This window comes from Engystomops pustulosus, chromosome 5, assembly GCF_040894005.1.
Source record: "Engystomops pustulosus chromosome 5, aEngPut4.maternal, whole genome shotgun sequence".
NCBI lineage: Eukaryota > Metazoa > Chordata > Amphibia > Anura > Leptodactylidae > Engystomops > Engystomops pustulosus.
The window spans coordinates 203,939,529-203,952,936 of record NC_092415.1 but is presented as its reverse complement, the minus strand read 5'-3'; the positions used below and the strand labels follow the sequence as shown (position 1 = coordinate 203,952,936).

Sequence of the window (13,408 nt, the reverse complement as noted above, 5' to 3'; positions counted from 1 at the left end):
CCCGGGCAGCGCCGGGGCTACAGATTATATATTTCTGTGCCATTGTTTTCATTGATCGCCACCTGGTGGACACAGCACAGAAGGCAATGGGGGAAACAACAATCAGCTGACAAATGGAAAATCTTCCTATAAAATATAATAATCCTCCAATTATTATGTACAGAATCATATAATGTCATATACAGAACTAGATAAAAAGGAATGTTATCAATATGTGTATAATGTACATTTATCATGAACCAACAAGCGCCACATAGCGGGTCACCATTGTGTAGCCAGAATTTTACTTTATGTCCACTAGATGGCAGACACAGATTATAGAATGGACTAAGAGAGATATGAGCTATTTATGGGTAGATAGATAGATAGATAGATAGATAGATAGATAGATAGATAGATAGATATGAGATAGATAGATAGATAGATAGATAGATAGGAGGTAGATAGATAGATAGATAGATAGATAGATAGATAGATAGATAGGAGATAGATAGGAGATAGATATGAGATAGATATGAGATAGATATGAGATAGATAGATAGATATGAGATAGATAGATAGATATGAGATAGATAGATAGATATGAGATAGATATGAGATAGATATGAGAGAGATAGATAGAGAGATAGATAGATATGAGATAGATAGATAGATAGATAGATAGATAGATAGATAGATAGATAGGAGATAGTTATGAGATAGATAGATAGATATGAGATAGATATGAGATAGATATGAGATAGATATGAGATAGATAGATAGATATGAGATAGATAGATAGATAGATAGATAGATAGATAGGAGATAGATAGATATATAGATAGATATGAGATAGATAGATAGATATGAGATAGATAGATAGATATGAGATAGATAGATATGAGATAGATATATAGATAGATAGATAGGAGATAGATAGATATATAGATATGAGATAGATAGATAGATATGAGATAGATAGATAGATAGATAGATAGGAGATAGATAGATAGATAGATAGGAGATAGATAGATAGATAGATATGAGATAGATAGATAGATAGATAGATATGAGATAGATAGATAGATAGATAGATAGATAGATATGAGATAGATAGATAGATAGATAGATAGATTGATATGAGATAGATATATAGATAGGTATGAGATAGATAGATATATAGATAGGTATGAGATAGATAGATATGAGATAGATAGATAGATAGATAGATAGGAGATAGATAGATAGAAGAACATTCGGAGAAATATCGGTTCGGACCAGTTTGATTTGGGTCTGAATACTTGGCTCATCTCTTTTCATAATCCTACAGTAAATGGGGTCTCTATTCCGTTATGTCAGCTTTCCCAATATTCCCTCCTTACAGAACGTGAAGGATGACGGGCAGCACGTCTGGCGGCTGAAGCACTTCAATAAGCCCGCCTACTGCAACCTCTGCCTCAACATGCTGATTGGTCTGGGGAAGCAGGGACTCAGCTGCTCGTGTGAGTAACCAATATTCCAATTCATGTCCCAGGGTCAACATCTGCAAAGATTTTTTATGTTCTCTCTGTGTTTGCGTGGGTTTTCCTCTGGGTTCTCCGGTTTCCTCTCACGCTCCAAAACATACTGGTAGGGTGATTAGATTGTGAGCCCCGTTGGGGACAGGGACCGGTCTGTACAGTGCTGCGTAATCTGTAGGCGCTATATAAAATATGGAATCAACATTATTATTATGTAGTCATGTGGGATAATTGGCTCCGCCTTAGTGTCCAAGTATTTATTTTAGGCTTTTTTTGGCACTTTCCAAGTGTTTTAACCTGTTTTTCCATCAATGTGGCTTTCTGAGGCTTGGTTTTTGTAGGATGATTTGTTTTTCCCGGTGCAGTTGTCTCTGGGGATGTAAAACGCACTGAATCATTTTTTACTTATTCTGTATTTTTGGGGAAATGAAAAAAAAAATCTCTGCAGTTTCAGCATTGGTTTCTGTATCATGTAGGATACATCATCTGACCGCTACACTGTCCCTTTAAGCTCCGCCTTTTAGAATGTCCAATAAGTTTAGAAAGATTGTAATCCTGGATGTCATTGTTAGGCAAGTAGCTGCACTAGGAAGCCATAATGACGGACAGACCCCATCCACTGCAGTGGGGGTCAATCATTAGGCCACTATAGCCCCCATATGGTTACATGAGGGGGCATTAAGGGTTCTGGGGGTTGTATCAGGAAGATCTCCGCTTCATTGAGAGACGTTATTGGGTTTTCCATAGTAAAAGGACACATGACAGGTGTCCGGTGAGGGTCCGATCTTTAAGAGAGAGGTGGTCACTGCACACCCTACTGCTCTATGACTGGTCTTTAGGGACTGTATAGACGGCATATAGCACTCACTTATCTCCTTCAGTCCTTAACCTTATGGCAGCGCTCACGATTGCTGAAAAAAACAGACAGGGGTCCCCAATGGGGGTCCCAATAGTGAGAGCCAGACCAGTCAGAGCCTTATCCTACTATTAGCTCTGATAATATGTGGTTATTGGAGAATCCCTTTAAGCCTGAGCTTAACAATTTTACAACAGCGGCCACTACTGGTAAAATGGAGTATTACATGCAGGCAGATACTTAGCCAATCAAGTAATACATGACCGTACACTTATACAAAGGTCCACAATAACAATATTAAAGGGGTTTTATACCTCATCTACTGGATGGATCATCCATATCTCATCAGTTTGGGTCGGGCACTCCCGATTCTCCTTCAATAGCTGATCCTGGCCGTCTCAGAATAGGTCATCAATCTATAGAAGGTGCAAACCTCTTGTACATTGATCGGACATCTGATCCTTGGACCTTATCTGACCCCCTAACTAGCCATGTTTTATAGGGGTCATGTAAGTTTATGCCTCTTCGCTCCTTATGACTTCTTGGATGAGAAGGATCGAGGCGCCAGCACAGTGATGGAGGCCACCGCTGCTCATCCGGATAGGACCCTCGAAGAGACATCAGGTTGGATAGGTGCTGGTAGCCCCAAGTAACATCCCAATATGCCTCCTATGTAATGGTGTCCTGGGAGGCATAACCTGAGGGTTACAGAGGGTGTGGGGGCACCCAAAAGCTTCATCTAACCCCTCTAGTCATTGCCCATTGCCTTCTCTCATCTGCGTATCCCTTTAAGAGACATGAAGGCTCCGGACTCTGCTCATCGGCTTCTCATCCAAGTGATGAATACCACAAACTATTTACTGTTCTCCACAATAGGTAAGAAATAAATACATCAAGGCCACACACTGTGCCAAAACCGCAGCTCTAACCTCCCAGACTCTGCTGAAATATTAAAGTCCTGGAGTCAGCGAGTCTTAAGTAATGTGATGGTTATATATAATAGTGAAGGTGAACAAAGTACAGACGAGGGGAGGAGAGCGGAACAAGAGAGACACCTCATCTATATTACTATCTATCTATCTATCTATCTATCTATCTATCTATCTATCTATCTATCTATCTATCTATCTATCTATCTATCTATCTCCTATCTATCTATCTCCTATCTACCTACCTATCTATCTATCTATCTTCTATCTATCTATCTATCTATCTATCTATCTATCTATCTCATATCTATCTCATATCTATCTCATATCTATCTCATATCTATCTCCTATCTATCTATCTATCTATCTATCTATCTCCTATCTATCTATCTATCTATCTATCTCATATCTATCTATCTATCTATCTATCTATCTATCTCATATCTATCTCCTATCTATCTATCTATCTATCTATCTATCTATCTATCTATCTCCTATCTATCTATCTATCTATCTATCTATCTATCTCCTATCTATCTATCTATCTATCTATCTCCTATCTATCTATCTATCTATCTCATATCTATCTATCTATCTATCTATCTCATATCTATCTCCTATCTATCTATCTATCTATCTATCTATCTATCTCATATCTATCTATCTATCTATCTATCTATCTCATATCTATCTCCTATCTATCTATCTATCTATCTCCTATCTATCTATCTATCTATCTATCTATCTATCTATCTATCTATCTATCTATCTATCTATCTATCTCATATCTATCTATCTATCTCATATCTATCTCCTATCTATCTATCTATCTATCTATCTCATATCTATCTATCTATCTATCTATCTATCTATCTATCTATCTATCTATCTATCTATATATATCTATCTCATATCTATTTATCTTCTCGATATTAAACATCAAGCTTTTGATTCGTCCCACATTTTCCACATAGTAGCCACTTAGAATTGTACTCACAAGAGGACGTGGTCTTCTCAAAGAAGTCAACTAGAATGTACAGTAGATCAGGGTGTGGTCTTCTAGAGAAGTTTTATGTATGATCGTGGTTGGACAGTTCCAATGAAGAACCTAAGAATCCTCTGGTGGGCTTTGACATAATGATGAGTGTTGGCTAATAAGGGGCCCCAAAGCTCCTGCCGAAATCCCCGTCTGGACATGTGGGTTTCTGGGCTTGACTGTAGAAACATCCTCTTTGGTGGACAGAACAAAAGTCTATTCCTGATAAGAGGTTTTCTAGAAGGTTCTTCTGTTTCATTCAGTTTTACATAATTTCCCACTCACAGCACAATTGACAAATATTATTGTGTGGACAATTATATGGCTGTAAATATGATATTATTACTGTAAGTGGACATGCACATGCTGGGAGGGCCTCCAACCTTTAGAAGGCCCAAGAAACCACAAACTAAGTCTGGCTTTTTCTAGCCAAAAGTCTATACTGGAGGTAAAAACAAAGCAATAAACCAAGACCAAGACCTACCCAGTGTCCAGCCCCTAGTGATGGCGAACCTTTTAGAGAGCGAGTGCCCAAAATGCAAACCAGACCCACTTTATTTATTGCAAAGTGTCAACACAGCAATTCTAGCATTAAACTATGAAAATCTTCTTGCTCCGTGCTATACCACAGCTTTCAAGGGTCCTGAGGGCACTAATATCATTGACAGAAGGTGGGAGAATTGCCATTGGAGCTTCCCTGAACAGGAAAAATTGTGGGGCCAAGAGCAGGAGCTTCAATGGTTCCAATGATAATCTGACCATGTCCTCACCTTCTCTTCCTGCAGTCTCAGATAGACCCAGATGCTTCACGTCCTGGGCTACCTGGGTTTGCAGGAGGATCCCTCAGGTCCTGTCTGGTGAATTCCCACTGAAAGGGCTCAGAGTGCTACCTCTGGCACCCGTGCCATAGGTTCGCCAACACTGCTCTACATGATGCCATCTCACGGGTTTCATGGTTGACTTGACTCTTTGTAACACTCCATGTGAACACAAGGCTCTCCTTCCCTACCTCCATCGCTTCATTTACACTCTGACTCATCCAACTGACGGGCTACTTTTGTTCAACTGAGGATACCTCTGGTTAAAACGCGTCAGGGAGGTGTGATTTTTTTTTTGTGTGCAAGGGTCAGTTTGGGACTACCCTTGTAAGGGGTCTTGTGGGTGTTAGGGTAAGCACATTAGGTCCCAACACCCCCCTGCGGGACATCTTGAGGACAGGACTTGAAGTCCCCTCCCTTGTCCTACATCAGTTACTGGCATCACATACCGGTCCGGTAAGATTTACGGTTCTTTTTGAATTTCGTGGATTGCACACACATGAGGAGGGTACACCTTCCACCAATTTTTCTACCTTATATTATAGTTACGAATAAATACTGATGCGTTACGTTATTTTTGTACTTAAGCCAGAATCGGTTTTACAATAGTGGTATGTTTCACTCTGTATGGTGGTGTATAGGGGTGTTGCTATTTATATATATCACTGATATATATGGATTCTTTGTAAAGTACAGGGGTATCTAGTCTCCAGTTGACTCAACAATTGATGTGTAAATAATGATATTGATTCCGATGTCTTTGGTAGCCTCTGAACCTTGGTAGGCCCGAAAAGCCCAGTTTCACATTAAAGAACTATCTTCAACCCAAGACTGGGAGAAGAAGGGAAATTGCTATGAGGCAATAATGACCATAAACGGCCATATTGTGTTTCAGGATTTTTCTGGTTCATAGACTTGGTCATTGGTCATTGGCCGGTTTCCTACGTTACCTTTTTACTAAAGGAGGAACGAGATCATGGCTGCCACACATTGGCTATACTGCACTCATGTGTTTGATGGTTCATAGATATGACTCCTAACAGGGTTCCTTATTACTAAAGTGAAACACAAACTGGCCCAGACTGTCCATATGTCCGTACATGATGGTGTCTCAGATGTTTTATGGTTCATAGACTTGACTCCTAACAAGGTTCCTCAGTTTCCTTCTCACTAAGGGAGAAGTGAAACAGACACTGGCCCAGGCTGTCCATACTGGATGGTGTCTCAAATTATTTATGGTTCATAAACTTCTTATCAGGGTTCTTGTGTTGCCTTCTTACCACGTCAGGAGTTAGAGCAAGATTGGCTTAGACCGTGCATAAGGAACATGATGGAGTCTCAACTTCTTTATGGTTCTTTATAGGGTTCTTGTGTTGCCTTCTTACCACGTCGGTGTTTAGAGCAAGATTGGCTTAGACTGTGCATAAGGAACATGATGGAGTCTCACGTTTATATGGTTCTTAGCAGGGTTCCTCTGATTCCTGCATAATATAGGAAGGAATAGGACATCTTGTATCATTTCAGGAATGATAAGTCATGATGGTTCAACTTTTGATGTGTTGGACCTTGTATGAAAACCCTGACCGGGGGAAAGACGAAGAGTAGTAATCAGTTGGGTACGTTGAACATACAATAACCATTGGTTAAAAGGTCATTGGGAGAACTTTCCACCTCACTGCCCACAATGTTCCAAAAGATATTATGAAGGATTGATCTTTAAGATGAAGGATTTTTCCTTAGACATCTGCCGGTTTGCTCTCCGTGCCGAAATCAAAAAGTTTCTCGGACCTTAGTCCAGTGTCTAAGGCCACTTAAGGATTCAGTTTGGGTTGGCTTTTCCGACTATAGTTGATTCAGGTGTAACTTTTTGATGTTTTTGGATGAATGTAATATCCAAGACCATGGATATCCAAGACCATGGATATCCAAGACCATGGATATCCAAGACCAATATCCAAGACCAATATCCAAGACCATGGATATCCAAGACCAATATCCAAGACCATGGATATCCAAGACCAATATCTAGAATCTCATCGAAGCTCTCTCCGAGCCGATCCTCTTTAAGACCATTGAGGCCACAGGGAGAATAAAGTTCTACTAATTCGAGGGACCTGGCTGTATCTCTGACAGGCAGACGATGTTTTGTTTTCTTGGTAATGTCATCGATAATCCTATGATCCCACATTTTGCCTAATGTGCCTGGAAAATCAAATGTTAGAAGCAGATGGTGTATTCCGGAAGGCAACAAATTTGCCCAATGAAGACATAGCGTTGTTGTTGTCGTGTGTGCTGCTGAGTACATGGCATCTATGACCACACTTGCTATCTGGAAATGGACTAATCAGCTATTTAAGGATCAGATAAACCAATAGACGAAACATCATAAACTCATATGGCTTTTACTTTCGTGCTTGCCAGCTGCTCATAAGCTTATATTTTGGAAAACGTTGATTTTTTTTCTTTCTTTCTTTTTTTTTAATTTTTATTAACAAATGACACCAGTCCATTTGGCTGCCATTAATTTGTCTTCAAAGTACTCGTCATTTGGGGGGTCATTTTTTAAAAATTTGACTTGGGACTTATTAAATTATACATTTCCTGCCCTGCTATGATAAGGTTTTCTTGTTTTATATGCATCATGTTTCCCGTCATTATTGACCATCTGAAGCCTACGGAGAAGAGCACAGCCCAAGTTCTGATTTATAGAGAGAGTCGCGTCTTATCTGGAAAATGTGGATGAGTTCCTTCTGCCTTTGTTGAAATAATTGACACAATTTTCAAAAATTATTTTTTTTTCAGTCTGCAAATATACAGCTCATGAACGTTGCGTTTCCCGGGCTCCGCCATCTTGTATTAAGACCTACGTCAAGTCAAAGAAGAACACCAATGTACGTTCCTGCATATAATATATCTTTTTTAACTTGTTTCCAGTTTTAAAAATTTCCTTAAACCTTTAAACATTTTCTTAAATTTTTTTTTTACAGGTTATGCATCATTTTTGGGTGGAAGGAAATTGCCCCACCAAATGCGAAAAGTGCCACAAAGCCATCAAGTGCTATCAAGGCCTCACAGGATTACACTGCGTGTGGTGTCAGATTACAGTAAGTCCTTAGCCCTTTGTTTGGAGATTTTTTAGAAAATATTTTGTATTTTAAAAAAGTTATATAGTAGTGAATTTATAGAATGTTTTTGAATTAAAGGGATGTTCCTATCTGAGTATTGACATTTGTTTTAATCCATCTAACAGATTTATACATTTCTTCAATGGCATGTTATTAAAAAAGATGTGAAGATCATTTCCCATAAATTTCGCTATTTTGTTGTCCCTTTGAAACAGGAAAGGTGTCCTTGGATATGACCACCCTTGCACTTTGGCAACGTTGGCCACATATGCAATATTGAGGCACCCAACCACGTAGATTCAGCGTTCATCACCACAGGACAGATGTGGGATATGCAATAACTTCCAGCCACTTCATATGTGCCATCACTCCAGCAGCAGTGGTCGTATCCAAGGACTACAAACTCATTTCTAAGGGACAGCATGACTACATATATGGGAAATTATTTGAACACACAGCTAGATTTTTTTTTATAACATCCTATTGAAGAAATATTTATATATGGCAGATGAATTAAATTAAATGTCAATGCCAAGATTGGAATATCCCCTTAATTTATTTTCAAGGGTTCTCAGCAGGAAAATAGGGCTCTTCTATTCAGGATCTTTGCAGGGAACTATTATTACAAGCTAACCCTTCCCTGGAAGACCTGATATTACAAGGGTAGTTAATTTATTTCACTGGGAACTATTGTAATGCATTATTTCTCCAAAGGTGGCGCTGTAGAAAAACAAAACCCGGGCTTATGGTCTAGAGTTGACATGAGAGACATGAACTGATTTTGGTCATGTGATAACAAAGATATTGGGACCAACAAAAGTTAATCCCCTTCTCTACAAGGACCCATAGAGGTCACATGATCTGATGCTATAGAATTTCTTACGCATATTGAAGACTACAATAGAAATTTCGGTTTTGGAATTTTAACAGTCCAAGTATTCAATCTGGCCCCTTTTGATAAAATTTTTCAAAATAAAAGATGCTATAATTGGGGGGGGGGCATAATTACAGAATAATTATGATTTTCTCTACAGAATAACATCTTAACTTCTCCCAAGTTACTGACTACAATTATCCAGTGAAAGAATATAAATATAAAAATAATTTATAATAAATTAAAGATTTTTACAAAAAATAAGGACAACATCAAATACGGTTTATTGTATTCTAATTACAGAAATATTTTACTATTTTGTAAATGCAGGTTTCCCCATTTATAGAATGGACAATTAAAAAAAAAATGTAACCCAAAAGCAATTTTTTTCCTTTTTTTTGTATTAATATTTCACTTTAGTTTCACTCTTGTTTTATTGTTTCAGGCTTAGAAATAAAACTAAGCAATTTGAATTTTCATCCATTTTGGCAATGGCCAAATTTGACTTTGGAATGCGGTAAAAATTTATAAAATGTATAATTTGTTTGTAATTTATTTTTTAGATTTTTTTTTTAATTAATAAAACTTATGCACAATAATAACACATGATTGAATATAGTTTTTTCTTAAAATGTCAATGTGTAACTTTTTTTTATTAGACAAGTTATTGAAAATACCTGGACTGTGATTTTACATTATACTTTGAATCACATTTTTGAACACTCAAAAAATACAAATATTATTTTATTTTTACATTTGTGAAAAAAGGAACACATTGGGGGTCATTTACTAAGGGCCTGATTCGCGTTTTCCCAACGTGCGCTGATTTTCCCTGTATTGCCCCGGGATTTTGGCGCACCTGATCGGATTTTGGCGCATCTGCGCCGGCATGCACGCGACGGAAATCGGGGGCGTGGCCGAACGAAAACCCGACGGATTCGGAAAAACTGCCGCATTAAAAAAAAAATGTGTTGCAAAACTTGCACTTACCTTCACCTGGTAAAGGCCGGTGAATTTTAGTGCATTCCGGTGGGCCTCGGGGAACTTCAGCGCAGCAGCGACACCTGGTGGACGTCGGAGGAACTGCCTTAGTGAATCGCCGGAAAACCCGAATCCACCGCAGAGAACGCGCCGCTGGATCGCGAATGGACCGGGTAAGTAAATCTGCCCCATTGTTTAATGATGTAAGTAATCGTTTTATAATATTTTTTGTTTTCTTATTATTCTACTTTTTAAAAGAGTAATTGCATTTGCCAGTAAGACCAAATAATATGCTCATGCTTTTCAAAAGAAACTTTTGATTTGACATGATGACCCAGAATTTCTAAAGCCCCTGCGCTAGTTTTCTGTCGGACTTTCCACAATCTTTCATGTGCAAACTGCTTGTATGTATATTAATTATTATTATTATTATTATTATTATTATTCCTTTATGTATATAGTGCCTACAGATTATGTAGAACTTGCCAAATCGGTCCCTGTCCCCAATGGGGCTCACAATCTAATCAACCTACCAGTATGGTTTTGGAGTGTGGGAGGAAACTGGAGGACCCGGAGGAAACCCACGCAAATAGGGAGAGAACATAAAAACTCTTTGTAAATTTTGACCCTGGGACTTGAACCCCAGCGCTGCAAGGCTGTAATGCTAACCACAGAGTCACCATGTATTTATAAAGTGTCTGAGACACATATGTGGCTCACGTGACACTTTTGTGGCGCGCCTGTACTAGTCGTCATACAACACAAATTTCTGCACTAAAGAGGGGGTTCCGGTGCGCCGGTTTTAACATGCAAAGTCCGACAGCAGTGTGTCACATGCCCCATGTAAAAGGTGCACCAAAAAAAAGTGGTGCCCTCTGTCGGAGCAGTGCAGGTTTTAGAATATCTATTGTAATTTTGTACGTTGCAATAGATGATGTACAAAATGCCCATATACTGCCCTACTATAGCACGGCACTATATGGTGGGATCTATTAGACAACCGAGGGTTAAAGCAACCGAGGGAGTCCGAAAAATAGTAAAAAAAAAAGTTAATAAAAAAAACCTAAAAATTCAAATCACCCCCTTTACCTAGAAATGATAATGAATATAAACAAACAGTAAAAATCATAAACATGTTCGGTCCCAAAATTCCCGATCTATCAAAATATAATAACGCTTATATAACGGTCGAAAATGCCACTTTTTTTTGCCATTTTAAAAAATATTAAAAATTCAATAAAAAAATGCGTACAGTCCTAAAAATGGTAACAATGAAAACATCACCAAAAGTCGTGAAAAAGTACATCACGCACAGCTCCATGCAACAAAGTACGAAAAAGTTATTAGCGCCAGAACATGGCAAAATGAAGGGGTTTTTTGTACAGGAGGTTTTAATTTTTGTAAATGTATAAAAACATTATAAAACCTATACACATAAAACAGTAAAACAGTGATTCCACCGACCCAAAAAATATAGAAGACCTGTCATTTGGGAGCACATTGAAAGCCGTAAAATCCAAGCCCACAAGAAAACGGCGCAGATAAATTTTTTCACCAATTTCACTGCATTTGGAATTTTCTGGCTTCTCAGAACACGGCATGAAATATTACACAATGTCACTATGAAGTGCGATTTGTTACGCAGAAATTAAGCCCTTACACAGCTCTTTACAGATAACACTGACCCATCATTACATCACTACTAACAAAAGATGATGTCACAGCTTATCTCCTCCCCCTCCCTGTACAATGACCTCTATATAGATAACACTGACCCATCATTACATCACTACTGACAATAGATGATGTCACAGCTTATCTCCTCCTCCTCCCTGTACAATGACCTCTATATAGATAACACTGACCCATCATTACATCATTACTGACAATAGATGATGTCACAGCTTATCTCTTCCCCCTCCCTGTACAATGTCCTCTATATAGATAACACTGACCCATCATTACATCACTACTGACAATAGATGATGTCACAGCTTATCTCCTCCTCCTCCCTGTACAATGACCTCTATATATATACCACTGACCCATCATTACATCACTACTGACAATAGATGATGTCACAGCTTATCTCCTCCCCCTCCCTGTACATAGACCTCTATATAGATAACACTGACCCATCATTACATCACTACTGACAATAGATGATGTCACAGCTTATCTCCTCCTTCTCCCTGTACAATGACCTCTATATAGATAACACTGACCCATCATTACATCACTACTGACAATAGATGATGTCACAGCTTATCTCCTCCTCCTCCCTGTACAATGACCTCTATATAGATAACACTGACCCATCATTACATCACTACTGACAATAGATGAGGTCACAGCTTATCTCCTCCCCCTCCCTGTACAATGACCTCTAAATAGATAATACTGACCCATCATTACATCACTACTAACAATAGATGATGTCACAGCTTATCTCCTCCCCCTCCCTATACAATGACCTCTATATAGATAACACTGACCCATCATTACATCACTACTAACAAAAGATGATGTCACAGCTTATCTCCTCCTCCTCCCTGTACAATGACCTCTATAGAGATAACACTGACCCATCATTACATCACTACTGACAATAGATGATGTCACAGCTTATCTCCTCCTCCCTGTACAATGTCCTCTATATAGATAATACTGACCCCCCATTACATCACTACTGACAATAGATGATGTCACAGCTTATCTCCTCCTCCTCCCTGTACAATGACCTCTATATAGATAATACTGACCCATCATTACATCACTACTGACAATAGATGATGTCACAGCTTATCTTCTCCTCCCTGTACAATGTCCTCTATATAGATAACACTGACCCATCATTACATCACTACTGACAATAGATGATGTCACAGCTTATCTCCTCCTCCCTGTACAATGACCTCTATATACATAACCCTGACCCATCATTACATCAGTACTGACAATAGATGATGTCACAGCTTATCCCCTCCCCCTCCCTGTACAATGTCCTCTATATAGATAATACTGACCCCCCATTACATCACTACTGACAATAGATGATGTCACAGCTTATCCCCTCCCCCTCCTCCCTGTACAATGACCTCTATATAGATAACACTGACCCATCATTACATCCCTACTGACAATAGATGATGTCACAGCTTATCTCCTCCCCTCCTGTACAATGACCTCTATATAGATAATACTGATCCCCCATTACATCACTACTGACAATAGATGATGTCACAGCTTATCCCCTCCCCCTCCCTGTACAATGACCTCTATATAGATAA

The 13,408-nt window shown here is 38.8% G+C and overlaps 1 protein-coding gene across 2 annotated transcripts in view; it reads left to right on the top strand.

Moving 5' to 3' along the window:
• Positions 1-13,408, top strand: part of DGKB (diacylglycerol kinase beta) — a 366,542-nt gene that overhangs the window by 116,965 nt on the left and 236,169 nt on the right. For both annotated transcript variants that reach the window (XM_072154389.1, XM_072154390.1), the window contains exons 10-12: positions 1,364-1,481; positions 7,941-8,029; positions 8,126-8,242. In XM_072154389.1, the coding sequence (XP_072010490.1) occupies positions 1,364-1,481; positions 7,941-8,029; positions 8,126-8,242 (324 nt within the window). The remainder of the gene's footprint in view (positions 1-1,363; positions 1,482-7,940; positions 8,030-8,125; positions 8,243-13,408) is intronic.